Source organism: Chanos chanos, chromosome 1 (genome assembly GCF_902362185.1).
Source record: "Chanos chanos chromosome 1, fChaCha1.1, whole genome shotgun sequence".
NCBI classification, from domain to species: Eukaryota; Metazoa; Chordata; class Actinopteri; order Gonorynchiformes; family Chanidae; genus Chanos; species Chanos chanos.
In genome coordinates, this window is record NC_044495.1 from 40,432,185 (window position 1) to 40,460,001 (window position 27,817).

The following is a 27,817-nucleotide window of genomic DNA, read 5'->3' on the forward strand; positions in this document are numbered from 1 at the left end:
CCGGATCTATTTCTGCCACCTTGGGAAGTGTATGGTCTTTGGTGGTCAGGGTGTTTGAGAGAGTGTGTGGAAATGCTGATGTGTATTTGGGGGTGGGAGTGGGGGTGGGGGGGCGACTGGAAGTTAGTAGGGAGAGGGAAGGGTTAAAGCAGAGCGAGAGAACGGCTGCATCGCCCAGGGCTGCGGCACCACAGAGCCCGGCTGTGTTCGTGCAAAGGCTAGGCAAGTCATTTCCCAAATGCTACAGACGCACATACCCCCCAGGCACTCCCTAACCTTTTGAGGCTGGGATTGCTCATGGCAATTTAGAGTAATAAGGTGTTGCAGCTTTTTTCTCTCTTTCTTTCTTTCTTTCTTTCTGTCTTTCTGTCTTTCTTTCTGTCTTTCTTTTTTTTTCCCCTTCCCTCCTCTCTGGCGTTTAAGTCGCCATGAGTGGCTGTAAAACCACATTGTATTTATGAATTTTTTTCTTACATTTTTTTCTTATTGGTCAAGTTACACATTTGAAAGATGCACTGAAAGTGTTCATCAGGTTCACCAAAATGTACAATTTGACGCCAAACATTGTCATTATCTTTCAGTGCAACTGTATGACCAGAAAAAAAGTCAATTGACATGTATGCTTTTAAAATGATTATCTTGAGACAGGAATGTGCAGTTAGACTCACCCCTAAGGTACTTAATGTTAAAAAATAAAAAGAAGAAACTAACTAAAAACTAAAGTTTAAATCTCCTTTTTTTTCTTTTTATTTCGGATAACTTCCAGTTCAACCACATGGATGAAATGAGATTAAAAGGAAGAACGCACATACGATGATTTCCGTTGCAGCCTTTGGCGTGTAAATGCTCACATCTGTAATGTATTCATCTGTATCGGTGCACATTCAGGAGAGCTGAACAGGCTTCATCCCAAACACACCGTCAGGGCAGTTTAAAAAAAACAGAAAACGCCCTCGGCAATTTCACCCACACACATGTTAACTGTGAAACACCCTCTTCCAGTATTTTAATCTGTAGTGCGAATGAAGAAGAAGGTTTTTTTGGTTTCTGACTAAAATCAGAAGAGTTTAGAGCGCGATGGGACAGAACTGGTATCTGTTGAAATAATGATGAAGAGGAGGATGATGATGATGGCACTTGCACTGAAGCAACAGAAAGCGAAGAAGAGTGATTGCATATTTCTGTTAAATCTGCACCAATTTTCTGTTTCTGCGTGTGCACGTGCGCGCACGTGCGTGTGTATGTGTGCGAGATTATGTGAGTTCTCTGTGTGTATGTGTGTGAGATTATACGGGGTCTGCGTGCGTGCGTGTCTGTGTGTATGTGATTATGTGGGTTCTGTGTGAGAGATTATGTGGGTTTTTTGTGTGTGTGTGTGTGTGTGTGTGTGTGTGTGTGTGTGTGTGTACTGAAGCAGTAAAGTGTTCATGGGGATGCTGTAGCTTGTATATCGTCGGAAGGTTTGGTTAGGCCTGTATGCTTAATGCTGAAGGCCCTTAGCCCTGTGTCTCCTGAGAGTCTGTTCACAATATAGCACAGGTTCCCACATGTTCTGTTCCTGTCACAGAATGGATACCAATGGTTAGTAAGGACGCATTTGCATTACTAACTGTTTATAGTAAGCAAACGATCTGCTCCAAAAATGTTGTTCTTGGCACAGGGACTTTATTTCTGGTCGGTGACAGAATTGACTTATAGCTGCTCTGTTTTTATTCACCTTTTTAAATTCTAACTGTTCTAAACAGGAAAACACGTCATCGCCATTACACTCTCACAGAACGGAACTCGGCCTCACACATCTCTCAGCCAATCAGCATTCGGAACTGTTGCTCTCCGTTTTCTAAATTAATAAATATATATTTCTGTTGTTTTAGAAAAAGGAAGAGATTTGTCTCTGATGAGCTCCCCTTGATGTTTGTATGGTTTAAAACCCTGACAAATGATGGACACGTTTTTTTTCCCCCCATTCTCTCATGACTTAAACCAGCTTGTGACTGATGTTGATTTAATAGCAATGAGTCAGGATGTGAAATCGGCTGTTTTTGCATGTTGCATTTTTCCACATAGGTGGCCAACTTTTCCGCTAAAAAAAATTGCTGTTAAAAAAAAAAAAAAAAAAAAAAAAAAAAAGAAAGATGAAGAAAAAAACCCCCATCTGTTTGAAATCTTCTTGTGAGTCAACACGTTGCACATTGTCCTGTTTGTTGGTGGTGGGGGCTTCTGGCCGGTATTGTAACATTAGTGGACACGAGAAGCAGGGATGTATCCTTAAGAAGGCCTGTGTGTGTGTGTGTGTGTGTGTGTGTGTGTATTTGAATGCAAGCAGACCTCAGTCTGCAGGCTAAACCCAACTCAACCCCTCCTTTTGTGGTGGTTTGTTTGTGGTAGTAGTTTGATATGGGAGTGGTGTTCCCTGCTTTAAGTTCCAGTCTGGTTTCCAGCAAACCCGCATCAAACCTTTCACTCTGGCGTGCATGACCAATCCGAATGAAGATTACATGGTCTGGACGGAGACATGCGGACAAGGCCCCGCTCGGATTAACAGGTGCAGACATGTAACAGAGGTTAAAAGCGTGTGAGAGCGTTTACAGCCAGGTGTTTTGTCCTCTTTGTTTTGTTTTTTGGGTGTGGGTGTCTGTGTGTGTGTGTCTGTGTGTGTGTGTCTGTGTGTGTGTGTCTGTGTGTGTGTGTGTGTGTGTGTGAGAGTTTTAAGGAGAGAGCAGGGCGTGGAAGGTGAGGTAGGGTGATACAGATCACACATTGCCGCGGGGCTCTCCTCTGGAGGAGCGTTCTCCTCCTGCAGGCCATCTGGCACCTCCACATGCTTTGTTTTGTGTGCCTGAGATACAGAAGCAGCCCTGAGCACTGTTCTCCTGGTATGAAGTCACAGGCACCACCCCTAGCACCCCTCCCCAACACGTACACACAGACCCCCTACAGCAGGAAGGGGGGGGGGGGGGATGTTGCTGATTGATTAACATAATACAGGTGTAGTCTCTACCTTCTTTTGTGAAGGTGGGTGTCAGGACTCTCTCGCCTTGAGGTTGACAACGGAAACTGTCTTATCATGGTTCTCCAAATGCCTCCAAACCCTTTTGGTTTCAGATTAAGACGCCAAAGGTGTATTTGTGTCAAGCTCTCCTCTTTTCTTTTCTTTTCTCTCTTTTTTTTTTTTTTTTTTTTGTGACCCTCGCCTCCGTGTCGTCCCGTCTGGTGTTTTGGGTTAAACGCGCATGATTTAGACGCTGGTACAGTCAGGCACCTCAAAGAGAAGTCAGGAGTCTTTCCCCTGAAGGCTGAGGAGTGTCTCTCAGCCTGGGGGTAGAGGACAGATTTTCATTTAAGAAGGGTGCGGCGGTGATGCACACGCAGGCCTGAGCTAGAGTCTGACAGACTATACCCTAACAAGAAAATCACCATGTTCATGGAAAGAAAAAAAAGCAAAAGAAAAGAACAGAAAACTGCTAAGTCTCTGTGGATGGTTACTTTAAGAAGACTAAAAATACACTTTTGCCTTAAAGAGCTTCCCAACTAAATAAACCAGATACCTTAAAGAACCTTCCAGAAGAACATTCCAAATCCCCCCCACGCGCCCCCCCCCACCCCCACCCCACCCCAAAGAAACCTAAATGCCGTAAAGAATCTACCCACGGAATATAGAAAATGCCATAAAGAAGCCGCCACACATTGCTCTCCTCAAAAAAAAAAAAAAAAAAATTCAAATCTGTCGTTCTGCTCCCCAGGTCACAGGAGGCCCCGGAGGCTCGGCGCCCAGCTCATCTTCCTCATCCGCGCTTTCGTCACGCCAGCTCTCCCGCCAGCGCATAACACGGGTCAACCTCAGAGACTTCATCTTCTGCATGGAGCAGGAGAGAACCATGGCCAAATCAATGCTGCTTTACAAGGCCCTGCTGAAATAGGGTCCCTCATCTTCCCTCTCCGCTCCGACAGCAGGCCATCACATCCAGTCTGCCCCAACCCCCTTTCCTAGCCTGGCAGCCTGGTGGTATCCGATTTATCTTTTGTGGAACCCCCCGCGCCCCCCCCCTCACCACCATGTCAACATCTCTCTACCATCTGTACCCATCCCTTCAGTCCCTGCTACAGAGGCACCCTGTGCTTGCAAAGGCCCTGATTCTCCAAATTGTAACCCCACCACCCCTTTGTTCCCCCACCCGCCCAACTTCTTTCTCCCGACGTGTGCCTTCAGTCAAGCCGACGACAGAGTCACTGTGATCGTATTTCGTGGCTTGAAGAGAAATATGTGACAGTATTATACATCTAAACTATGAAAAGTCTTTTTATTGGAGATGTCAGAACACAAAGCAGAAGCCATGAAGTTTCAGGGTTACAGAGAGAGGACTGGAGGGAGTCTAGTACTCTTATCCCCAAATTTTTAAAACTTTATTTATTAAATTAACCATGTAGGTAATCAATTACTATATGCATTTTATATGTAAAATTTGTAACATGTTTTTTTCTTTCTCTTCTTGTGGTAAAAGCTTTAGTTAGTTTAGTGAGTGAGTGACATGCATATTTTAACTGAATGCCTTGTTTGCAGCATAGACACTGGAAATGTGAATGTACAGACTTGGTGTTTTCAAGTAAATTGTCTTGAAATTTTAATATTCGTTGACTTATATACCTCCAAATAATATTCTGAAGTCATGTGTTATTGTAATATCAAATTGTGTTTCTTTTTTTTTTCCTTTTTTTTTTTAACATAAAATTATGCAAAAATGAAGTAATTTGTGTTTACAACACTGATTCTCTTCCATCCTATTGGATGGATTTACACATTGGATTTCTAAAGACTTCCCCCCCCTTTCTTTCTTTTTTTTTCTTTCTTTCTGTGTGTGTGTGTGTGTGTGTGTGTGTGTGCGAGAGAGAGAGAGAGTGAGAGAGGATATGCTAAGTCTGCTAGTCCTATGTAAACAAAACCATTTGCTGCCCCTACAGCTTTGGTCAGTATCAGAACACCACAGGTTCATGACAGAAAACAGTACATGGTCCGACTGGATCAGAGTATTTCAGGCCTGCATGGCTCTTGTTATGTGTCAACAGTATTCCAGAAAAAGATCTAATTAGCTTGACAGTTATTGTAGTTACTACTATGACCATAATCATATCGATAAATGCTAATTTAGAGAATTTTATCTAAACCTTCCCAAATGGTAATGTGTATTCACTGACTCAGAGTTCAACTGTGCTGGACATTGCCCTGTCTGTCTGTCTGTCTGTGTGTGTAAAACGTCATACACGTGTACTGTAACTGTCTCCTGTATTGAGATGAATTTGAAGCAGCAGACATTTGGCATTGTTGTCTCATGTTTAGACTTGGTACGGTTTGAAGAGCTTCCGTGTGTGTGTGTGTGTGTGTGTCTTTTTTTTTTCTCTGTGGTATTAGAATATTACATAGCAACAGAGAGTGAACAATAACATAACATAGTTATTGAAGACTTTTATCTGTACACGGTTTCCGGCGACAGTACAGGGGAACGTTCCGGATCAATGCAAGAAGAAACTTGTAATCACATTCGGGTTGTTGGTATAGGCTATGTATTGTCTTTGAAACCTCATGTTTGTTAGAATGGCTTTATTTTTGCTACAGTGAACATAATTTGGAAAAAAAATATTTGGGGTTTTGTTTGCAAAGCTTTCGGCTCAAAATTTGTACAATTTTTTTGTAAAAGAATAAAGTTCCTAATGACAAACTTGAGTCTTATTATTCCTGAACCCACCCTCTGGTCCAAATTGGGGATGTCAACCGTTGTCATAGAGACACGAAAAAGTTTACAGAGGAACATCTTGCTTTGTGCGTTTGTGGTTTCGATAGCGTTGTCTTCTACGTGAAAGCGTGTGAGAAGCTTAAAACCTGTTCCAGGTGACATCTCATTTGTCTGGTGTGATAGCAGGCTCACACAAATGGAGAGAAAGATGGGCGCTAAAACAAAGGTGGTTTTGACAGCTTACCGAAGGATGTACTTTCAACACAACGCACTGCTTCAGCTGTCACAGAGTCAGTAACAAAAACCTGTCGGGAACTGCGTTTTGAGCAAAGCACCGTGGATCTCCTAGATGTTTTGGGATTATTTTTATTTCCTCATTTGGTTACTGAGTTAGTTGAGTGCAGGTCTGATGAAAAAAAAAAAACTCCACAATTTTATTAAAAGTTAAGCACCAATATGAGGTAAAAAAACAAAACAAAAAAAAGATACTGACACTGCAAATCGACACATGCCTTTAATACTACAATTATCAATAATTACTCAATACAAAAGCATTTTTTAATAATATACATCTGCACTTCACTGTAATAAACATCTCAACACAACATCCATAAGAACAAGTCTTTTTTTTTTTTTTTTAAATTATGTGACTTATACAAATTTTTTTCATGGATGGATTTCTTTTTCTCTTTAATTTCCGATGAACCTGAAGTGAAGCTTTTCGGAGTGAAACTTCAAAATAGAAGAAATCTGGGGCCAAACCGCCCCCATCCCCCCTTTTTTTTTTTTTTTTTGATATTTTTTGATATTCTCACCTTCCACCTTTCTACCACTGAAGTGCAAATTGTGTGAACGAGTTGAGGAGAAAGCCGTGAAATGTGTCATATGAGCGGCCTCTCCATACGGGCCCTCTCTCACATTAAAGAATCTATATACAGTATGTGACAGTGATGAAAAGAGGACAGTAAAACAAAGAGGTGCAGCTCTGTTTTCAGTGCCTTCTGTTCTGAAATTCCCTTATTTCTCCCCTCATTAAGACAGTACAAGCCAGTCAGGCCAATGATAGACCCCCTCTCCAGCCCAGAGCCCAAAATAGTTTTTTTTTTTTTTTTTTATGTGAATTTATATAATATCTATATCCTTTTTTTCTTCTTTTCAACTGTCTGTGGAGCCTTTCAAGTTTTCTTTTTTTTGCCCTCCCTTGTCCATCCACCCCACCTCCCCCTCCCAAAACTGTTTTATCTCTCTATGCTGTTTAGCTAAGGGATGGGTGAGTAAAAGGATTGTGGGAAAGTGACCTCAGTTCCCTGGGGGGGGTGGGGGTTTCTCTCTTAGCCCCCTCTGTCTCAGGCAACGCTGTGGCTTGAGGGAGAACAGTAATCCCTTATGCTGCCAAGACAAGCTTCTCCTAAACAGACACACTACAGTACGACGAGCCGTCTCAGCTCCACGTATATTATTCATCTCATTTTTTATTTCACCTCCAAAAAAAAAAAACAGCCGTCGCCATGGAGAGCGAACTTGTTCAAATGGATGAGGCATACACGTACCAAATATAATATCATGAATTGCAAGGCTGTCGTTTACCGAACGTTCGTTTAGATGAATGAGCGCGTCTGTTTTGAAGATTTACAAGACTAAAGTGGTTTGAGGTAAGTAATCTTAAAAAAAAAACCATTCAAAACAAAACAAAACCAAAAAACAAACAAAACACCCTGCTGAAATGTAGGAGTACTGTTCCTGTACTTGTGCACCATGTTCCTTGGGTAAAGGATTTAAAGATGCCATCAGAAAAGCTCTCACAAATAAACCCAGGTTTTTCCCCTCTGGCGCTATTTGTACAATATGACTCTCTCCAGCTCTGAATGCATTAATGTTACCAACGTTGACTACTTCAGCCACGTAGCCTCTAGACAGAGAGTCTCATGAAAATCTAATGTCTATTTCATGTACTGAGACAGGACCATAACAGTTCTGATTTGCATAAAATGATTGCGAAGATGAAACCGGTTGACTTGCGGATTTAAATATATGGCTCTATGACTGGAGAAACATACAGAGAAAGACTTGGTTATTGGGATTTTAAAACTGTTTGTTTGAATGAATTTTGCCCTTAAATATGCTGTACATTATTTCCACAGTTATCTCTCCCAGATGTTTCTCTTAACCTGTATGAGCAGGAGAGTGACGGAAGGTTTTTCCCCATCATTCTCTGTCTCTGACAATTTCTCTTTCTCTCTCACCCATTCACACACACACACACACACACACACACACACACACACACACACACACATACATACATACCAAGCTCTTCAATAGTATGGACTGCATCTAACAACAAAAAGAGCCTAAGAGAAGTTAAAAAAAGAATTGAACCTCTTTTTTTCTCCCCCAAGCTTCTTTGCTTTAAAGTATCTCAAATCGAAGTGATAATGAAATAAAGAGCTTTTTTACTCAGATTTGTGGTCAGAGTTACGCCCCCCCCCCCCCCACCCCCCCGTTGGCTCCCTGCAGTCTTAAGAGTCAACAGAGGAGAACTGAATCTGCAATGGTCCTGGTGGCTATCTCTCCCTCTTATAGCATCGTCATTTTTGGAGTCTTTGTGATTGGTCTGTTTAGCAGTGGGCTAGTCCAAGGGCTCCTGTTTGATTCTGATTGGCGTGTGAATAGACTGACATCGCCTGTCCTCACGACTCAGGATGTACTCGCTGAACTGGGAGGAGTCGACTCCTCCACCGCATGACGCCACCATACTAAACCCCTTCTGAAACAGTCTTTCCAGGACCTGAAAATAAGGTAAGCACACAGGGTCAAACAGATTAAAAGGTTATCCTGGGCCTCTGCTTTACATATAACACACACTGTATGTGTATGTATATATCCATATATATATATATAAACACTCCCGTTTAATTTCTTATTCATTCAATTCTCTCTTTCCAATACCCTCGACTCAGTGAGCATGTGTAAGAGAGAGAGAGAGAGAGAGAGAGAGAAAGATCTCCCCAAGGCTGTTTACTGAAGTTTGATTTGAAACCATCTAAGAATGGATACCAGTCTGACAGGTCCATCCAAAGCCCCCACCCCACATTCTTATTACAACCCTGATCTATAGGTCCAATCCGCACGCCATTGTCAGAGATCTTTCACCACACAGCGTATTCCAACATCTCCAGTGTGTGTTATATGTAAAGCAGAGAAGAAATGAAGTGTTTTATCTGGTGGAATGCTTGTAGATTTTTTGAAATTCAACACATGGGGCCCTGAGTGTTCTCTAACTCCTCCAGTTCTTTCAAGTATGCTTCACATGAAAATGAAAGTTCTCGCTTGGGGCTCAACAACCAGATAAAAAAAAAAGTCTCTCTCGCTCGAAAAAAAAGAAACCGCTAGAAATTCAGGCCTCAAGAAAGTGTCGACCAGTTTCATTACTCTGTCTGTTCAACTGAAAAAAAAAAAACTTGAGCAGCTCCTCTGTTATGTGTATAACAATGGAAAACAGTGAACCAGTGAAGACAGGCAAGCAGACATGCATAAACATATGTCCCCTCCTATCTCTGCCTCTCTCTTTGTCTGTCTGTTTGTCTGTATATATGTATGTGTCTGTCTGCCTCTATCTATCTATCTATCTATCTATCTATCTATCTATCTATCTATCTATCTATCTATCTATCTATCTATCTATCTATCTATCTATCCGTTTGTCTGTGTGTGTGTGTGTGTGTGTGTGTGTGTGTGTGTGTGTGTGTGCCTGTGTGCGCTCAGGTTTACAGCATGCCTTACTGGGCCTTGAATAGACTCACTGTATAAAAACAAAATAAAAATTCATTGTGTTGACAGCAGATGAAGTGAAACTGTCTCCTACCATAATTCCAGTGTTCCAGTAACCAAGTGAGAAGATTTGGGAATGATGACATTGAAAATTACTTTTTACACTCCATTTGATGACAGTTGCATCACTTTCTTGTACATTCTCCAGAAATCAGTTACACACAGACAAACACTCGTTGAAAATAGGTCACAAGCTTTTCATTTAAATCCCAATATACGACACAGGTCCCCACATATCCTGCATCATTGGCAACCAAATGTCCATATGTACAATTCTCTAACTGAACCATGACACCAATCAGCCATGTGCAACAGTAGAAAACTGCAGCTGTAGCTTATGTGCTAATTTGTTAGACTGTAAGTCAATTACACATTTATATAAAGAAGCATAAACCAGTGTAAGTTGTTTGAAGAAAAGCCATGTACATTATTAAAAATGTACTATGTGTGTATACATGCTGCAGGCGCTGTTGTAGTGCAGCACTTTTTTAAAGAAGGAGCTTTGTCATAAGGATAAGTTAAACATAAATTATGAATACCATTTTTCCTTCCCCGTTCTCATCACATTTTCCATGACAATATTTTCTTCTCCTAATTTCTGCCTCCAGGGTTAGATCTGTACATTACTGTGTGTGTGTGTGTGTGTGTGTGTTGTGGCACTTCCAAAATAAGCAGATTTAGTCAGCTGTGTTAACATCTTTGAGGGCATGACTGCACCCCGCCAGCTGTGTCACTGCACCTTTACCCACACCTGCCAAACACACCTCCATCTCTCCCTCCACCTCTCCCTCCATCTCTACCCTGTATTAGATATCTCCTCTCACACAAACACTGAATTCTCTACACTACACCATTCATTACACGCCTCCACCTCTCCCTCCATCTCTACCCTGTGTTAGATATCTCCTCTCACACAAACACTGAATTCTCTACACTACACCATTCATTACACACCTCCACCTCTCCCTCCATCTCTACCCTGTGTTAGATATCTCCTCTCACACAAACACTGAATTCTCTACACTACACCATTCATTACTCACCTCCACCTCTCCCTCCATCTCTACCCTGTGTTAGATATCTCCTCTCACACAAACACTGAATTCTCTACACTACACCATTCATTACTCACCTCCACCTCTCCCTCCATCTCTACCCTGTGTTAGATATCTCCTCTCACACAAACACTGAATTCTCTACACTACACCATTCATTACACACCTCCACCTCTCCCTCCATCTCTGCTACTGTTAGATATCTCTCACAAAAGCATGCTCTATGCCACAACAATCATGACTGACTAAAGGCATCCTTCTGGGAACTTCCATGATCACCCTGTTTCTTATTTTTCTTTCTTCTGTTTTCTTCCACTGAGTTAAGAGGCTTCTTTCAGCTGAGGCAAGTGTTTTACATGTTGCTAGCCTTAACTGAGCTAAAATGAGAGCGTTTCAGCTGAGATACCCTCAGCAGACCAAGATTAGCGTAAACGTTAGCTTAGCGCTTTCCGTACCTGTACGGAGTTGAGCCTGCAGTAGCCGTTGAGAGGGAAACGGATGACATGCGTGGGATCCTGGTTCCAGCCAGCATTGACCGAGTTGCACATGACGTCTCCGGTCTCAGGGAAGATCTCCTCGATGAGCGCCTTGTCTCCGCTGAGGGCTATCCTCTCTCCCAGGTCAGGGGTCACACGCACCACCAGGCATTCACATGGCTGGGCCAGCCGCCGCTGCTCCCGCTCCTGCTTCCACCGCTCCAGCTCCTTCACCATGGGCGTCAGCTGGTAATACCGCGCCTCCTCGTATAACAGCTGGAACTCCTGCAGAGACATGACCAGTCAAGGATGGGTTTTTTTTGTGGGTAGTGTGCATATATATACACATACACACGCACACGCACACACACCCCTACACACTCACTTGCTCACTCACAAAGGCACACAAAAGAAATGTATAAACAATAGACGATATACAGTACATACAGTGTATGTGATAACATGGGCATTTCATCATACAGCTTCAGTATATCCGAGGCATGTGATAGTGGCTGTTTCAGTGTTTGTCAACACCTCATTAAAAGCCACTGATCGTGTTGGACAACAGTGGATATGATTTAAAACAATACATCCATTTTTTTCCTATTGTGGCATTCCAATTCTTTGCTCATACAAACAGTAACATGAAAAGGAGGAAAGAAAACCTGTGAAAAACCCCCTCCAGGATTACAGTCCCAGTTAAAGGGAAGGCCTTTGGAAATTAACTGGTTCAGTCAGGACAAAAGAGGATGGGGGGGTGTTATAAAGTTTAGTCCATCTAACCTTCTATAGTGAGGACCAAAGAGGGGAGGTCTGCTGGCCTGTTTACCCCACACACAGTAAGCCTGATCTGGGCTGCACAGATTGCTGGCCTCCCCCTAAGGCCATCTATGTGCTAGAGGCCATTCACCCCAGCTTCACTCTTGCCTCTAATTTCCCACTAGACCAGATGGCACCATAACCGAATGCTAGCATTAAAAAAAAACACCAAAGAGCCCCTCACAATCACAGCTAAGAATAGGGTAAACATGGATGTCTGTTCGGCAAAAACAATTAATGAAGGGGTAAACTCGAAAGGGCTAAAAAAAAAAAAACCCCACATAGTCTACACGCTCTTTAGAATGAGATACAAAGTATGGTACTAGAAAAGACCAAACAAAAAAAAAACCAAAAAACACCCTCCCGGTCTAGAACATTCCTTCTGCTAAATCCCCTCTCCCCTTTCCCCTGTTCTAAACTGAGTGAGGTCACAGAGGGTGTGTGAGACAATGAAGGTAAACAGTTAAAGTAATGTATATTGGGAAACGGAAAAGTGAGATGACCTTCTGTTTCTCACCACTACAACTCTGTAATCTAATTCTCCCTCTGGGTGTGTAACATTTGTGTCTTGCTTAGATACAGAAACAGAAAGGCAGTTATTTTCCTCTGCCCTCTATGACTACTTCAAACCACTCCAGGCTACGCCACTGAGAACAACAGCATAATACGTATTAAAGAGACACACAATATTTTATAATTATCACAAGCCAGGGAGTTGTTTTCTCTCCCAGTTTTTCCTTTCTTTTCCCTCCCCTCCATCCCCTGTTCTTTACCCCATACGGCCGATGACAGAACACATACAGAGATGTTGGCCCTCAGGGTTTGGCTGAATCAAAGAAAACAGTGAGTCCCCCCTCCACCCCCCTCCCTTTCCTTCTTTCCTTTCACTGGTCTGCAGTATGGGCTGGCTAAGGGTTTTTTTTTTTGTAGACAGGGGTGTGTCCACGTTGGCATGTCAACGTGAACCAGCGGTACTTGTGAATGTCATCTTTACTTCCCGAACAGGGAAATCTTTTCCAGACAACGCATCCATACAGACAAATTACACCTCGGCCGTGCTATGAGACGCTAATCTTTGGGCGTTGACTGACAGCACATCACTACAAAAAAAATACCAGTAAAAAATTTGCTGCAACAGTTTTTAATTGGACACCTTAATTACTTTACATGATAGATATGTTCAAAGCGATTCTTAAAATCCCAAAGCCAGGGACATGCAGGTAAGGCTCTTTTACATTCTGTAATATTTCCTCGAGCGAAAGACTCGGCTGAAGTACCAGACCTAACCCGTTTCCCTCACATCAGGAACGAGACGGAAGACTTATTTCTGTCACCCGCTCTTTATAAAAGCCATATCAAAAAAAAAAAAAGAGAGAGAGAACCCATCTCTACACCTGGTTAATAAGAAGATGTGGAAGAAGTAACCGAACGCATGAATCGATTTTCGTACATCCAACGTGTCAGAGCCACCGGCCCCCTGAGGCACTGGCAGAGCCAAGATGGAACTGAACATCCTGATCAGTTCAGTCAGGCAGTCAGATTTGCATATTTCTAAGATCACATGAAGGCAACGGTTAAGAGTGATGGGTGAAGTGTGAAGGCTTGAGCTTAATGAGATGTAATGAGGTGTTTCTCTACATTTCCTCACTTTTTTTTTACACTTTTCACTTGTCTCGTTTTCTATTCCTCGCCACCCTGAAGAAATACGAACTTCAGGGGTAAGAGTTCGCTTTCAGTGTGCAGAATGTTGGCTTCCCCATCCATTGATCTCACTGTCACAAATGCATTAAACCAAGCAGAGTTTCCACTGGAGGAAGCCCAGAGGTTAGAAATACACCAACTGAATATCTGTCCTGCGGGGTAAACCAAAGCAGGACTGGGTAAAAAAGGAATGATTTCAGTAAACTGAAATCTAAGCCATTACTGCAACAGTGGAAAGAAAAAAAAATACAGATTTGGGGCAGCTGGTTTTACTCCTAATTTTAATTTTATCATACACTTACATCTTATGGACCGTAAACAAAATGACGTAGCAATTTTCATCAATAACCTCTATGAGACGCTAATTTGTATCTTTTTTAATTTGAGTTTTTAAAAAAAAAAAAATATGCGACAGTCGTGAAACATTCCCAACAATATTACCTTAAAGTCCTCGGGGAGAAGCAGCTTGCTGGTTCTGAGGAAGCTGAGGATGTAACGGAATATCTCTCCGTCCCTGTCGATGAAATAATGCTGCTTCAAGCTGTCCAACACAATGGGCTCAGTGCCATTAAACAGACGACTGATCCTGAGGAGCAAGCCAATGGAACATACACACACACAAAAAAGAAGTTGTTTAGTGAAGCTATTTATCCATCATTTCAAACAACAAGGAAAAAAAAAAAAAAAGCTGGAAAAAAAAAAAAGATCTAGCTTAAGTTTTTTTTTAAAGTCATGCGACCATCAAGTGGTTCTAACATTCCATGGTAAATTCAACAAGTCTATGACGTAACAAGAAACAAACGAAGAGACAAAGATTGAACTGGTGTTTTTAATTATAGTTGTTTTGCTTTAGAGCATCTATTTATGAAAATACTCAGATTCAGATTACTGTTATCGTTTTAACATGTACAATTAATATGGCATACTAATAAGTTTTCAATTACATAAAAATCGTTAATTGGTCAATAACAATATGAGGTCATTAAATGAAAGATGCAACAACAACTAAGAAAGCAGAGATGTTCAGTACAACCAACATGGCGATTAAGTGGGCTACCAGCTACCTAGCCCTCGGAAAACAGGGATTGAGTTACACAGGTCACTGACAGGTGGTACTAAAAAGAAACAAAAGAAACATAAAAAAGAAAAAAAAAAAAAAACATGCTTTACTCTCAGTATAGTCTTGCAGTTTATAGTTTTTTTCATTTCTGACTGCTTAGTCTGTTATAACTCTGTTACATGCTGTCAGTAGATACCAGTGTGGGTTCCTGCTAGTTCTTAAACTATGCAATTGTTTTTCTGAACTGACCCCTTTAATGCGTGAAATTTGAAGGTGTTGCTATGACAATGTTGCTTTTGCCTTTGTGTTATAAGCTAGCTAGGCAAACATGTCAAACTTGGGTCTAGACTAAAAAAGTGAGTTGGTGTCTGCTATTCAACTTAGCAAACTACATAGAAAAAAGTATTAGCCATGTAGTTTTTAATTATTAATTTTAATAATTAATTTATAATATTATACGATGTGAGTGTGCTAGTTAGAGTGTTATTGCCATGACAGTGTTAAGTTGTATTAGGTTTTAACATGTTACTGAGATACTTCCAAACCACACCCTGCATCCAAAATACAGTGGGTTTCTGCTGGCTTGAAAGGCATTTTAGTGACCCAGGAGATTTTAAATATATTGATTGTTTTAGTTAAAAGCCCATAGTCCAGTTCACATACTGAGACGCTACAACCTATGCAAGGCTTTGGCAACGTAAACGTGAGCACCTATGTCCAAACATTAATAACTGAGAATGGTACATATGAACAAGATGAAAAATTGGAGGACTGGGGAGATTTGAATAATACCTAATGATTTAAACTATTTTAGAATATTTCACATCATTGCCTACGACTTCTCTCGTGTTGAATCAGTTTACATCTTGTCTTTGCAAAGATGTCCCTGTTTCCTTTCATGCTTTCCCTTGCCTCTTTCTCTTTTTCATTCTGGAAATTGATACTAAACTCTTTATAAGAAAACCAATTCTCCCTGTTTTGCCTGTGGGGGTCCTTTCTCATATGGTCTTGCAGTTCCTCCAGTTAGAATTTCACCACATTGCTTCCGGCAATCTTAGTTTTTCATCTCAATTTCTTTCTGTTTTTTTTCCTTCTTCCCAAAAAGCAATTAAATGGTGCCCCCCCCCCCCCCCCCCACAGACACACACACGCTATCTCTCTCTCACTCTCTCTCTCTCTCTCTCTCACACACACACACTATCTCTCTCTCTCACACACACACACTATCTCTCTTTCTCTCCCTCTCTCACACACACACTTCTCTCTTTTTGGCTCTTGCTTTGTATTCATTAATAAAGCAGAGATAGCTCAGCTATGTAAACTACACGATGAGAGCACATATGATAGTACCCCCCCCTTTCTCTCTCTCTCTCTCACGTAAAAGCCCCCCACTCCATTCCACTCATTCCTTCTCAGAAGGAAATGATCTGTAGATATCTATGGATTACTGTTGGGATAGGAATTTCATGAATCCACAGTTCAGACTAATTCTTTCCTGGCTAACAGTGTATTTCCCTTGTAAACCTGGAATACAAAGATATAGTTTCCTTATTCTGTTAGTTATAAATTAAGTGACTCAGAATCCACATGAAAGAAAGCACAGGAATAGCAGCAACAAAGTATATCTGTGGTCAGTCTATGCTTCAATTTTTAAATAGATTAATTTTGTCTTAAATGTAAATTCAGTGTTTAGTGAAAACTATCCAACAGGTTATATGGTTTTCAGGCAGAATTGGAATAGCAAGTATTCAACAGGCCAGTGTTTAACGCAACAAACGAAAACAGGTATAAAAGTGAGGTACTACCAAATGAATTCAGTCATCCAACATGATTTCTCAAATAATGGCACATCCTAAATATTTTCAGTGTTTTTAAAACCTGCATTTAATGGATTTGAAAATAACCATCACCTATTTTGATTGATGTCAGGAAAAGACAAACTCATAGCCTCACCTTGAGTCTGGGTATTTAGTGAGCGTTGCCAGACTGCTTGTGTACATGTGTCCTCCGACGTCGATGTGGACCGGAGCGTTGGCCTTGGTCAGCTGAGCTGGCAGAGGGATTCCCTGAGCGGCCAGAGGAGAGACTGGAGACCGAGTCAAAGACAGACGGGACATGCTTCTTCCCTCCTGTTGACCGACACAGAGAGATAAAACTTTTCACGCTACTCAAACGCGCTTGAGCTTTCTCTCCTCTCACAAGTACCTTTTTTTTTTTTTTGCCTTAATCAGAGGTGTTACTAGGTTCTGTAGCTCACATGAGATCAGCTGAATTCCTGTCCATTCGTGTGTTTAGTGTAAGAAAAAAAAATTGTGCCACAAACTCTAATTAAGTGTATTTGCATCCCTTTTTTATACAGAACCAGAGGGAAGGAAAGGAGTGATGCTTATTAACGAGCAGGAAAGGGAGAGGGAGAGATGGATTCGACTCTGGGTGTCTACCTGCAGGCAGAGAGAAAAGTGTAAACTCCTAATTAAAGGTACTCAGTAGAAGTGTTAGACACATTCCATGACAAACACAAAGTTGAACCGTAGAAAGTTTTATATCACAGCCTAACTTCAGGTAAATTAACAATGCAGCTAAATTAAGACAATACCTAAATAGCAGGGTGTCATTACAGTTCAGGATTTCACTGCCAAAAGTACTTTGGTGTGTAATTGGACTATTGTGTAGGTTATAATCTAAAGTTTAAATCAACAACATGTAAACATTAATCCAGGTCTACAGTCAACAGCAGATGTTGAGCAGTCACTCATATTTAATGTGTCTGCATTATTGTTGTTGCCCAGTGCTATGACAACAATTCAAAGTGGTGGCAAGGAAATGTACACTATTTCAATGAGATGTAGTAGGCGACTTACAGCGAGCAGAGAACGCCAAAGGCTTATCCCGTCATGTCTAACTGCATCTCATGTCTAGGACCCCCTTGATAACATTAGCCTATTCATGACATATTTGCGTTAAAAGTGACATTTTGGTTTCCACACGGCCGTATCCTGAGTAAAGGTATCTGTTAAAACCTGAAGCTTAGGGTTTTAAGTGTAAGTTTAGGCTTACACTTAAACAGGGACGGTGAGAAATATGTGACCGAAGGAAAAACAGGCATGGACACAGTGAAACATATGCCGACGACGGCTAAGGGTAGAATGAACCTGGATGAAATTTCATTCTGGATGCATATATTGAAAAGATCGTTTCGTGCTGTAAATCTATGCCTCTATTGACCAAACAAGGGCCGTTACAGCAGCTCCTGTTTAACTCATTACACTTAAAGACAGGACAGATGAACCCACAAAGCATTATATTATCTGCAAGAGCCTTGTTTAACATACATTAAAGGAAGTCGGTAGAAAGATACGACAAGGCTATTAACAGTTTGGTGTTGAATCAGTTAAGCGGAAGCCAACCCACACGACAAATGGCACACGAGACAAAACTACACTAAACTGTTCGTTTTTGAGACTACATGTTAATCTACGGTGTCTTGTAAGAACAGCGTGATTAAACTGTTATATTTCAGTATGAATTGTCGTTCAAAGAGCACAAACCAATATCCATGGAGCACCGCTGAAGCCAAGAAGTCATTCAAACTAAAGTCTCCCTTTCTTTTACTGTTGCCAGAATAATCTTTTTCTTGAAGGAGGCAGCACTCAGATTCATATGAGCGGTTACAAATAGGTTCAAATACGTTGAATTACAAGGAAAAAGTATGTCATAGAATTCACTGTACCGTTTCAAACATTTTAGGATGTCCGACCAATCCGAAGAGTATAGTCACTGTTTCGTTGTCCTTAGGCGAGTTTCTTAAAATTACAGAGATCCGACACCTCGATGGTCCAAGTCGCCTTTCAATTTGCTTGTAGTAAAGAATCCAAATGTCTGAACGGTGAAAGTATTTAAACGCCGCGAATCTAACGCCGATGGAAAGGTGTAGACTGTTAGGTCGCTGTGGCTTTAACACTCGATTGATAGCGAAGTGATGGTAAGACCATAGACTAGACACTTCCACAAAAGCTACACAGGGAGCAAGCTCGCGTCCTTACCTTGGAAGACATCGCCGAGCCAAGATCCTTCACCTTCTTTAAAACATTAGACTGATCGTGTCTTTGCCTTGTGTGTCTTTCTCTCTTTTTTTGATGTCTTGATCCTTTTTTTTTCGTCCAAGCGTGACTGCGTTGAAGACAGCGTTCCCCTCCGAATAACAGAGGGCAACTGAAAAAGAATTCTTGCTCAAGGCTTTTCAAACGCCCTGGGGCAAGGATTAGGCTACAATTAGCTCAACCCTTCTCGCTCTAGTACACGTTACAAGATGAAAATGTGATATTCTTTATAAATATGTTATGAAACATTGTTTTTATGATGAAGTAGGATTAATTTTCATGTTCCTCACGGAAATTAATATGTGGCTATCTTGACTTTGTGCGTACGCTGATCTACCCAGATAGCAGCATGGCTTTTTCTCTGTAACCTATGATGTTTGATGATAGTTTCAGCGTAACTATAGCAAAATCTGATGTTTAAACATATAATGTCATTCATGTAGTTGTACTGTCACAATATTTGACATGGCTTTGATTGTCTATTTTAAACTCTTTCTGAACAGGAACTTCCAGTTATTTAGTGCGGCAAAGATAATTATCATTCTTTTCCATGTACAATGGCCGTGTAACATTTTTTTCTGTGTTTTCTGCAGCCTATTCGCGGAGATATTTCACAGACTAACGACATCCTTTGGGCCATTAAAGCCGAATGACGTCTATCGACATGCATTCTGCAACTGCAAAAAGCGCCCCCACAACCTGCCTCCAGCGAAACGCGCCATTTCAATTACTGCACACGGCTAGATGGAGATGTCTGACTTGATGACCTCTCCATGCAAGCAAAGAGCCAGGTTTACAGCTGTACAGAGAGCCAGGTAGCCTGATTTTGTAAAAAAAAATGTACCGCTTTGCAACTGTAATGAATCACTGAGCGGATTCATAAGATTTCTCTAAGCTTTATCTTTACTGTAACATGGGTTTTTGCAGGTTGGATACAAGAGTTTCTACACAGGAATCTCACCAGAGAGAAATATTAAAATATTATCACATTATCTCATGTAAGGTAAGGTAAGCAAGAGAGAACAAACTACAGTCTCAAAATATCTGTTTTTCTTTCTTTCTTTTCTTTTCTTTTTCTTTTTTTTTGGATATCTTTAAACAGAGTTTGGTTAGGGATCACCTGCATTGTTGCTTAAGGTCAATAAGGGACTATCTAAAAAGTGCACCACCAGAACTATCCCACCCTCATAGGGAGTAAACTGCAACAACTTAATAATACAGTCTGACAGAAATCTAATATCTGCTGAAGTGGAGCAACTTATCTCTACTGAAGGGCTTGCAGCTGTCAGATTTAAACAGAATCTTTTATTGAATGTTGTCAAATAGTTCTTAAACCAACCACAGCAAAGTCACCCTGCTCTCAGTTTTGAAAATATGATTTATAAAGTTCCATTTCATAATGTTCTTCTATCTTTACGACATCTCTTCAATGTGTTATACTACAGTCACAAGCCTCTTATGAAAATACATGGGTTTTAAAACACTGATGTCGTTGAATTTTGATTTTTCTTAAGGATGAATTATAGTCGTGATCTATTCAGCGTTCAGGCCTTCTGTCTTCAGTAGAAGTGATTATAGATTGTAAATAACCTTTAAAACCACTTCTAGCAAAGACAGTACTCTCTCACAACCATTGTCCAAATCATACTTTTTGAAAAGTTGAGCTAGGCTTAAATTTTGGGCATATTTTCTGTTGAGTGTGATGCTCTAGTTTGAAATTCATTGGACATGCCTGTGTGTAATAACTTGATGAAGAGTGTCTAACCTCTTGTGAACACACTGGAAATTTCAGGCTTTAAAAAATGTCCTCGCTGTGTTCAGGGGACTATTTACTTTTGAATAAATCACTGCTGGTTCACCTCTGTTAGGCACAGGTTATACACAGGTTATAATGACTGCATATTTTGGACCAGCCTAATAAACAAGTCTAAACACCAAACCCATAATAGGCTAATTAAGGGACAGTAACATAGACGCTATATGCTGACTGATAAACTGCTGTAAAACACTGTTGTAAATGATCAAAGATGTTCTCTAAAAGTCAACTTTGTCTTCTCTCTCTTTCCTCATAGTGTCAGATGTTTTTCGACAAATATGTGTGTGATATGCATATTTCTAGTGTAAAATGTGGATTTTAGTTGGAACACTTAATGTTTAATGCAGTAGAGTTTTTTTTTAGCGAAGATTATATTATTGGCCCTAACACTAGGGATTGTTAATTTATCCCTGAAAATTCGTTCACAAAAGAATATAGTGAAAATTTTAATTAATTAAAGCTTAATTTGTCCTTTTTCTACTTGATAAATTCAGAGAGGATGAATTAAGGCAGGAGACGTGTGCCCAGTGATTAGTTTATTCATTTAGCGTGAGTTTTACATTTGACATATGAGTCTGATACTTTAATAACTATTTCATGGTATCACATGTTGCCTGACTTAAATCTGTCAGAAGCCATCCACCTCTCTTATAATCAGAGGTATCAAACGTAGAGGAATAAAACTTCATGCTTTTTTTGGGGGGGGGGGGGGGGGTGTTTGGAATTTCAGATTGTCTTTCAAGCTGTTTTGGCTGAACAAAACCAAGGTTTCTACTTTTGCCTGGGGGGGAAATTCGTTTTCCTCATCATTCAAACTAGGAGGAAGAGATGATATTTTGTTCAATTAAAGTAACAGGCCTGGAGTTAGTTCAATTACTTGACGTACAAGGAAGATGTAAATTTAAAGATTTAAATAGCTTAAAATGTTGCCCGGAGCGTCTGCACTTAATTTCCTTAATTTACGGGGGAAGTGAGAAAGCGATGGAAAAACTGGTGATTCTGATTACGAGCATATCCTCAGTAACATTCTTTAACACCTCAAAGCGCTAGCTCTTCCCGCCACAGAACGACAAGAAACAGCTCACACTGCAGGCCTATAGCCCATGCATGACGTTCACTGCTTTTTAGAAGAAGATTTAAAAGAATTTTTAAAAAACTTTCTTTTTGAGAAAGTGTTCACATGCATACCATAGCACAGTCGTGAGCTAATTGTTTTGTAATCTGGACATGTGATATAGTTATTGTGCTTTGAACGTTTCTTTTTGAAAGGTGCAATTTAAATACGCTTTGTTATATAGTATTGTGCTGTATTTATTATATGATCAGGTTGAGACAATATTTTGGAAAACATCTGAAATGTTAAATGTTAAACTATCAGTATAATAACTATGAGAAAGTGAATAGTGTAAATGTTACCACATTGTCCACAGTTTTATCAGTGCAAATGCAGCACTAATTTGTGCTGCTGGCCTCCTGTTGAGGGTAATATCGTCTGTTCTTGCAGAAAGTAAGGCTTTCAGTTGGGGGGGGGGGTAGCTGTCATATCAGTGAACTGTTATTTTTATGTACAAGGCAACCTATTGTTGTTTGGCAGTGGAAGAAGTGTCAGTAGTCTAATTAACAAAGCCCACTCTTCCCAATTGTTCCCTCCTGTTGAGTGCTAACTCATTATTTCGCAACAGCGCCCCCTGCTGTATAAGAAAGATATAGCAAAAAAAGAAAACTAGGCACCATGTGCATTTAACAACTACAGTTTAGTAACCTGCTTTAGCACTGTTAATATAAATTAAGAGTATATAAATTAACCAGTATGACTGAAGTATATAGTTTATAAGCTTGCTTATGGTGGTGATTCATGATCTAGATTTACAATATGTTTTGGAAGGGATTGAGGTAATCAAATTTGAAATGACATTGATAGACATAGCGCATATCTATTTTGTATGCCTATAAAATATTTTTAATGTTTTCTTTGTCTCACCCTCAGGTCGCTTTAGACATGAAAGTGTCTGTCTAAAAAAATAAGCTAAACCAAAGTCTTACAAAAATTCAAACCAGTGTCTCTCTTTGTTCTGTACTCTTGATGATAAAATGGAGGGGATTTTGCTGTGTCCTTTGTGCTCAGGGCTTTTTTGGCCTGGGGTGATGTGAGACAGAGAGGGAGGGAATTTAAAGAGGGGATGCCTGAAGCTGTCCTCTGTGTCCAAGGTAAAGGTGAGAGATTTACTGCAGTGAATTTCAGAGGGGGAAGGGAATATTATGGTATCATGTTATACATCAGTGGTTCTCAATTCTGCTCCTGGGGGACCCCTGCTCTGCATATCTTCTATCTGTCCTTGCTCCAAACATACCTGATTAGTGTGATTAACATGCTCTTGATTAAATCAGGTGTGCTCAGCCAATCAAAAGTGCCACTATTGAGTTCGGTCAGGTAGGTGGAGCAGGAAAAGATGGAAAGCGTGTAGAGTACAATATACTGCACATGTCACCTGTACAGACTTTGTAAAAACCTGATAATGGTGATCAGATGATATGACACAACTGGTTATTTATATATTAATTTATTCATTTATTTGTCTGCCTGTCTATCTATCTATTTGTCTATGTATTTATGTTAAATGCTTTTGTTTAAGTCTCATGTCCAGTAGCCGTAAGATATATGTGTGCACATGCTCTTTAGACTTGGATGCACTGGCACATTTCTCAACTGCTATCTCTTTGGGAACATTGCAGTTGCTAAGAACTAAGGTAAGACACAGTAGGTAGATTTTAGCTCATGTAATGCCATTTTTCAGCACTGTGAGGAACTTAAACTTGATTAGATTCGAATAAAGAGATCTAATACATATGAGTGTGGAATAAAACAAAATATCATTTTCATGTCATTTACAGATAAAACAAATATTTATTAATGTACCGAAATCGTAACGGAAAGTGTCAGCTCCTTCCTGATACTTTTTTACACTCATTGGCAGTGAGTAGTAAGGCAACAGGTTTTTTAGGTAATATCTTGGTACAGATTTTTTTTTATGCACAAAAACACTGTAACAATTATACATTCACATGAGTCAAAACCTCTTTTTCTCATCTTTTTTTTTTTTTTTTTTTTTTTTTTTAAATCAGTGGCTTGAGCACTGTTTCTGATGCATCCCAAGTGACCCAAAGATTCAGAAGTTTCACTGCTTCTGTGTTATCCTGTAGTATATACAGTGTCCATCAGACAGGTCAGTTTAACAAAGCTAAATAACATATGCCAGATTTAAAACTCGCACAGTCTAGAATCTTCCAGACAAACGTGAGAAAGAGACAGGTTTTTCTTAATCGGTTGTAAGGCCATGTGTTTTGTAAAATGACATTGTTTGGGTTACTGCACTTAAATTTTTAATTCACATTAGAGCTAATGCAGCTCTCCTGTTTAAAGCTGAGATTGTAGGATATATATTAGCAATAGTATTTTTGTGCCATGAGACACATTTAGATTTTTCTTTAATGAATGACATTACTTTGCATTGTATGTACATATTGCACGGAGGTGGAAGACAAGCAATAAATTTCTGGAATTAAATATGAGAATAAGTAGTGCAAACATAATGTACTGAAAGTGGGCAACATGACGTCCATATTTTCAGAAAAAAAAACTGTTCTTAGAAAAATTCTGGTTTTCAGATGTGTTTGAATAGTAAACGTAAAAAGCATTTATATGTAATGCACTTCATTATGGTTGAAAATATGGTGAAAAACAGATTCACAATTTGAATAGCAAAACTGTCTGTATGTATTATGTAAAATCTGAGTTCATACCCAAGTTCCAATACTAACTTTACACTGACACTGAGAGATGACTTGTACTTTCTTTCTATGGGGGTTTAGTGGAGTGACACTTACAGTAAAGTCTATGTACTAAAATAAGTAGCTGAGTAAAATACCGGTACTGTAAGTCTGTGTTTAAGAACTGCAGCCTACTTAAGTATAATAACTTTCCATCCCTGATGCTAGGTGACTGAATCACTCCTTATGAAATTGCCTGACACTGCACAGAAGTGATTCGTATGGATGCCTACATGTACAAAATCATTACAAATTGAATTCTTTCTGTGTCCCTTTTGTTTGAATGGATTACTTTAAGAATCTTTTGGACATTACATGACTGATGAATGGGGACCAGCCTGTCTCCTCTGTGTGTGTGTGTGCATGCGTACATTTGTAAACTATTTGAACTTCTGTTCAACCTGATTTTCATCCAAAATGTGTACCAGTTTAAGCAGAGCTATTGAATACACAGGTGATGCAAGAAATCAGTTAAATTCCATATAAGACTTTTTACTGCTCAAGGACACAATGAAATTCCCCAATTCCTCAACACAACTCCATTAAAAACAAAACATGAAATTGCACACTCATCAGTATAAATCTTCAAACGGCTTGGAGTAGTTGAACATGAGGTAGTCCATGTAATAAAAGTCATAGGCTCTCTGCCTTTCTGTCAGGTTCAACTGAGAAAAGTACTTCTTGGTGATGTGGCAGGAAGTTCTCTCCGCGTTAGGGTTCCTGTCTTTAAAACTGGGGAAGGTTAGATTGGTAGGGGCACCGATACTCCTCAATAGAAAATTAGCTTCTGCCTCTAACGTCTCAAACTTTCCGACGAAGTCATAGTCCAGCAGGCAGGGACTACAGAGCTGCCCCACCGGCTCCCAGTGAATGTCCATTCCCACCGGCCTGTGAACGTCCAACAGGTACTGTATAAACTCTTTAAACGTAACACCTTCCCCTGTGCGGAGAGCCGTCCGCGACGCGTTGCTACGGTAACGTGAAATGATGGGCTTTCCGAAGACTGGATGGTAGTAAGAGTTCGGGCTCTCGAACTTGTCGCGAAAAGCGGACACGAGCCTCTCGAAAGGCTCCCTCAGGAAGAGCACTTTGGTGTAGGTCTGCAAACGCAGCGCGATTCCCTGACGGTCGAAAGAATCCAGCCGTCTCAGGTGGTTCCCGTAGTGTACGTCCTCGTGTTGGATCTCCCCCGTAGAGGAGGCCAGACCTTCAAGGACCATCAGGACCCTTTTCCAGTTAGAACAGCCCACTTTGGGCACCTCGCAATACAGAAGCTTATATCTGTCCGCAACAAAGACTCTCGATACGTGATTGCGTGTTATAGTCCTCTTGGCATTGCTGCTTCTGTATTTCTCACACACTTCTCTCATGAGCCGTTTTCGGGACTGCTGCGCACGTGCAAGCTTCTCCACGTTGCTTTTTTCCCGTCCAGAGATGGCACTGCTTGGCTGCGGTACTGCCGGGCCGTTCTTCAGCAGGAGTTTCCGATGATTTTTTGTCACTCGGGCTGCGGTCATGTCCATGTCTCTGGAAGATGATAAAACAGGACGTTGGGCCCATGGGAGGACGGGGAGCTGTGCTGGGGCCGTAAGACTGGAAGAGCTGCTCACTGTTAGACTATGTGGTTGTCTGTCATTTTCAAGACAATGAACACAAGGGCCCTGTTAAAAATAAACAAATATAGTCTTACATGTGTTTTTATCTGAGAATTCTGCACTCTACATCTCTTGTAGTTGTCTTTCTATCTCTAGTTATACATAATGGTTGTAGAAAGGACTTTGGGGAGGTGAGACAGAAATGCAAGCAAATTATCCCGCTTGTAGCAAATATCACCACAAGGTGGCAGCATTGCCCAAGTCTTAGTTTGTGTGTTCAGCAGTTAGAATCTGCATTATTACCGCAGTACACTATGAGTCTCAGAAGAGGAACGCGGTATGATTGGAGCATGGTTAAATGATATGACACACTAGCATGGCTCAGGAAGCCATACATTACATAAATACAATACATTTTTCCACTACTGTCAAACAGAAAAATAATCAACAGACTTCCTCTTACGGCTGCCAGTTTGGATATAACCTGGATATCAGTCACACACACTGATAGAGACATAGCTCACCTTTCTTCTTGATGGCCGTGAAGCAAATAAGAGCATTTCACCTAAGGGGAAAGATGAAGAGAAATTCAGTTTGTACCCTTCCGTAAATAGTCTTCATTTCTGTGTATGATTGCTTCTGTTTAAAATGAAATAAAAAAAAAAACAACTTTTTGTTCTCATACAGTCTCTCATTGACCTTAGGGTCAGTACTCTTGTCACTCTCTTTCACCATCTCTCTTATGACAGCGGGCTAGGTATTAGGTATACAAAAGGCACACAGTCCCAGAGCTGGGTGGAATGTATTTGGCTAAAGGAAAAAAAACTCTCAAAGCCTGTCTGTTTTACTTTGGAGTGGTGCATTGTTTCGTTTTGAGATCTAAGACCAGGGTCGTCCTTTGGTTTGATAGTGTTAGTCTCCTGAGGAGTCTTATGACTGTCAGTTACACTGTCTGTGATTTTCGGTCTTTTCTTGATTTGAAAAAGATGAGGAGAATGTTAGTACTGCTCGACAAATTAAGTGACACTGTGGCAGGTGTACTCATTTTCCTTATGAGAAGTGAAAGATTGAAAATAGTTATACTTTTTAAATCTAAATCTCAAACAATTAACTCGGAGTGTCCACTCACCATAATTTCAACCTTTGGGATAAGTATATGGACAAATGCATGTAAAAGAATATATATAAGTGAGATGTTTGATTTTTTCCATAAATTTACAGTAAAAATTTTTGAAAACAGAACTTGAGTGTAAGCTGAAACTGAACTAAAACTTTCAGCTTCAAGACTGAGGTGAAATGGATTTCAAATGGCTCTGTCGTGAGCTAGCACTGAGAGAAAGGAGAACATCAGTGAACACATCATACTACTGAACCATCCCTCTTTAAACACAGTGACAACAACAAATGAAGAACGACACTGAACAATCAGCCCTGCGTTCTTTTCAGAGCTGTGACGGCCTTCGATGTGTCCTGTGAGTGGCAAATTAGCATACTCTGAAAGCTGTTATTATCCTGTTTACAGAGCTAGTCTTTTCAAACCATGGCACAATGTTAAGAGTGATATAATGACCTTGTTTCCCCATGCACTCAGTCAAACCATATCTTCACATGGACATAAAGAATAGGAGAGAAAGGGCAACGAGACAGAGGGAGGTGGACTCCTTTGGGGGGGTGGAGGAGGGAAGGAGAGTGTGTGTGCGGAGGTCTCTGTGTTTACACCAGGAGCAGATGGCAACACAGCAGTTCCACCAACATCATCTTGACACCAAAGGGCATTCTATGCAAACAAGATCTGTGTCAAAAGCAA

At 40.5% G+C, this 27,817-nt stretch overlaps 3 protein-coding genes across 4 annotated transcripts in view; 1 reads left to right on the forward strand and 2 right to left on the reverse strand.

Annotated features, from left to right (window-relative positions):
• The window catches only part of LOC115826033 (transcription initiation factor TFIID subunit 4), a 34,143-nt gene extending 30,150 nt beyond the window's left edge, over nucleotides 1–3,993 (forward strand). Inside the window, exon 16 of the mRNA XM_030789716.1 lies at nucleotides 3,754–3,993. Within this exon, the coding sequence (XP_030645576.1) occupies nucleotides 3,754–3,920 (167 nt within the window). The 3' untranslated portion in view covers nucleotides 3,921–3,993. The remainder of the gene's footprint in view (nucleotides 1–3,753) is intronic.
• A 4,365-nt stretch (nucleotides 3,994–8,358) lies between these two features.
• kctd15a (potassium channel tetramerization domain containing 15a) lies at nucleotides 8,359–18,726 on the reverse strand. 2 transcript variants are annotated; one of them, XM_030789903.1, is made up of 5 exons: nucleotides 18,715–18,726; nucleotides 16,625–16,800; nucleotides 14,053–14,197; nucleotides 11,071–11,376; nucleotides 8,359–8,517 (listed from the first exon to the last, which is right to left on the reverse strand). In XM_030789903.1, exons 1-5 carry the CDS (start codon nucleotides 18,724–18,726, stop codon nucleotides 8,359–8,361), a joined length of 798 nt encoding a protein of 265 aa, XP_030645763.1. The 2 variants fall into 2 exon arrangements, with proteins under 2 accessions (XP_030645763.1, XP_030645754.1); XM_030789894.1 differs by lacking the exon at nucleotides 18,715–18,726 and adding an exon at nucleotides 18,402–18,413.
• Nucleotides 18,727–24,987: 6,261 nt separating this feature from the next.
• LOC115826792 (carbohydrate sulfotransferase 8) lies at nucleotides 24,988–25,938 on the reverse strand. The gene has a single exon (XM_030790730.1). The coding sequence runs from the start codon at nucleotides 25,936–25,938 to the stop codon at nucleotides 24,988–24,990; it is 951 nt and encodes a 316-aa protein (XP_030646590.1).
• Nucleotides 25,939–27,817: the final 1,879 nt, after the last annotated feature.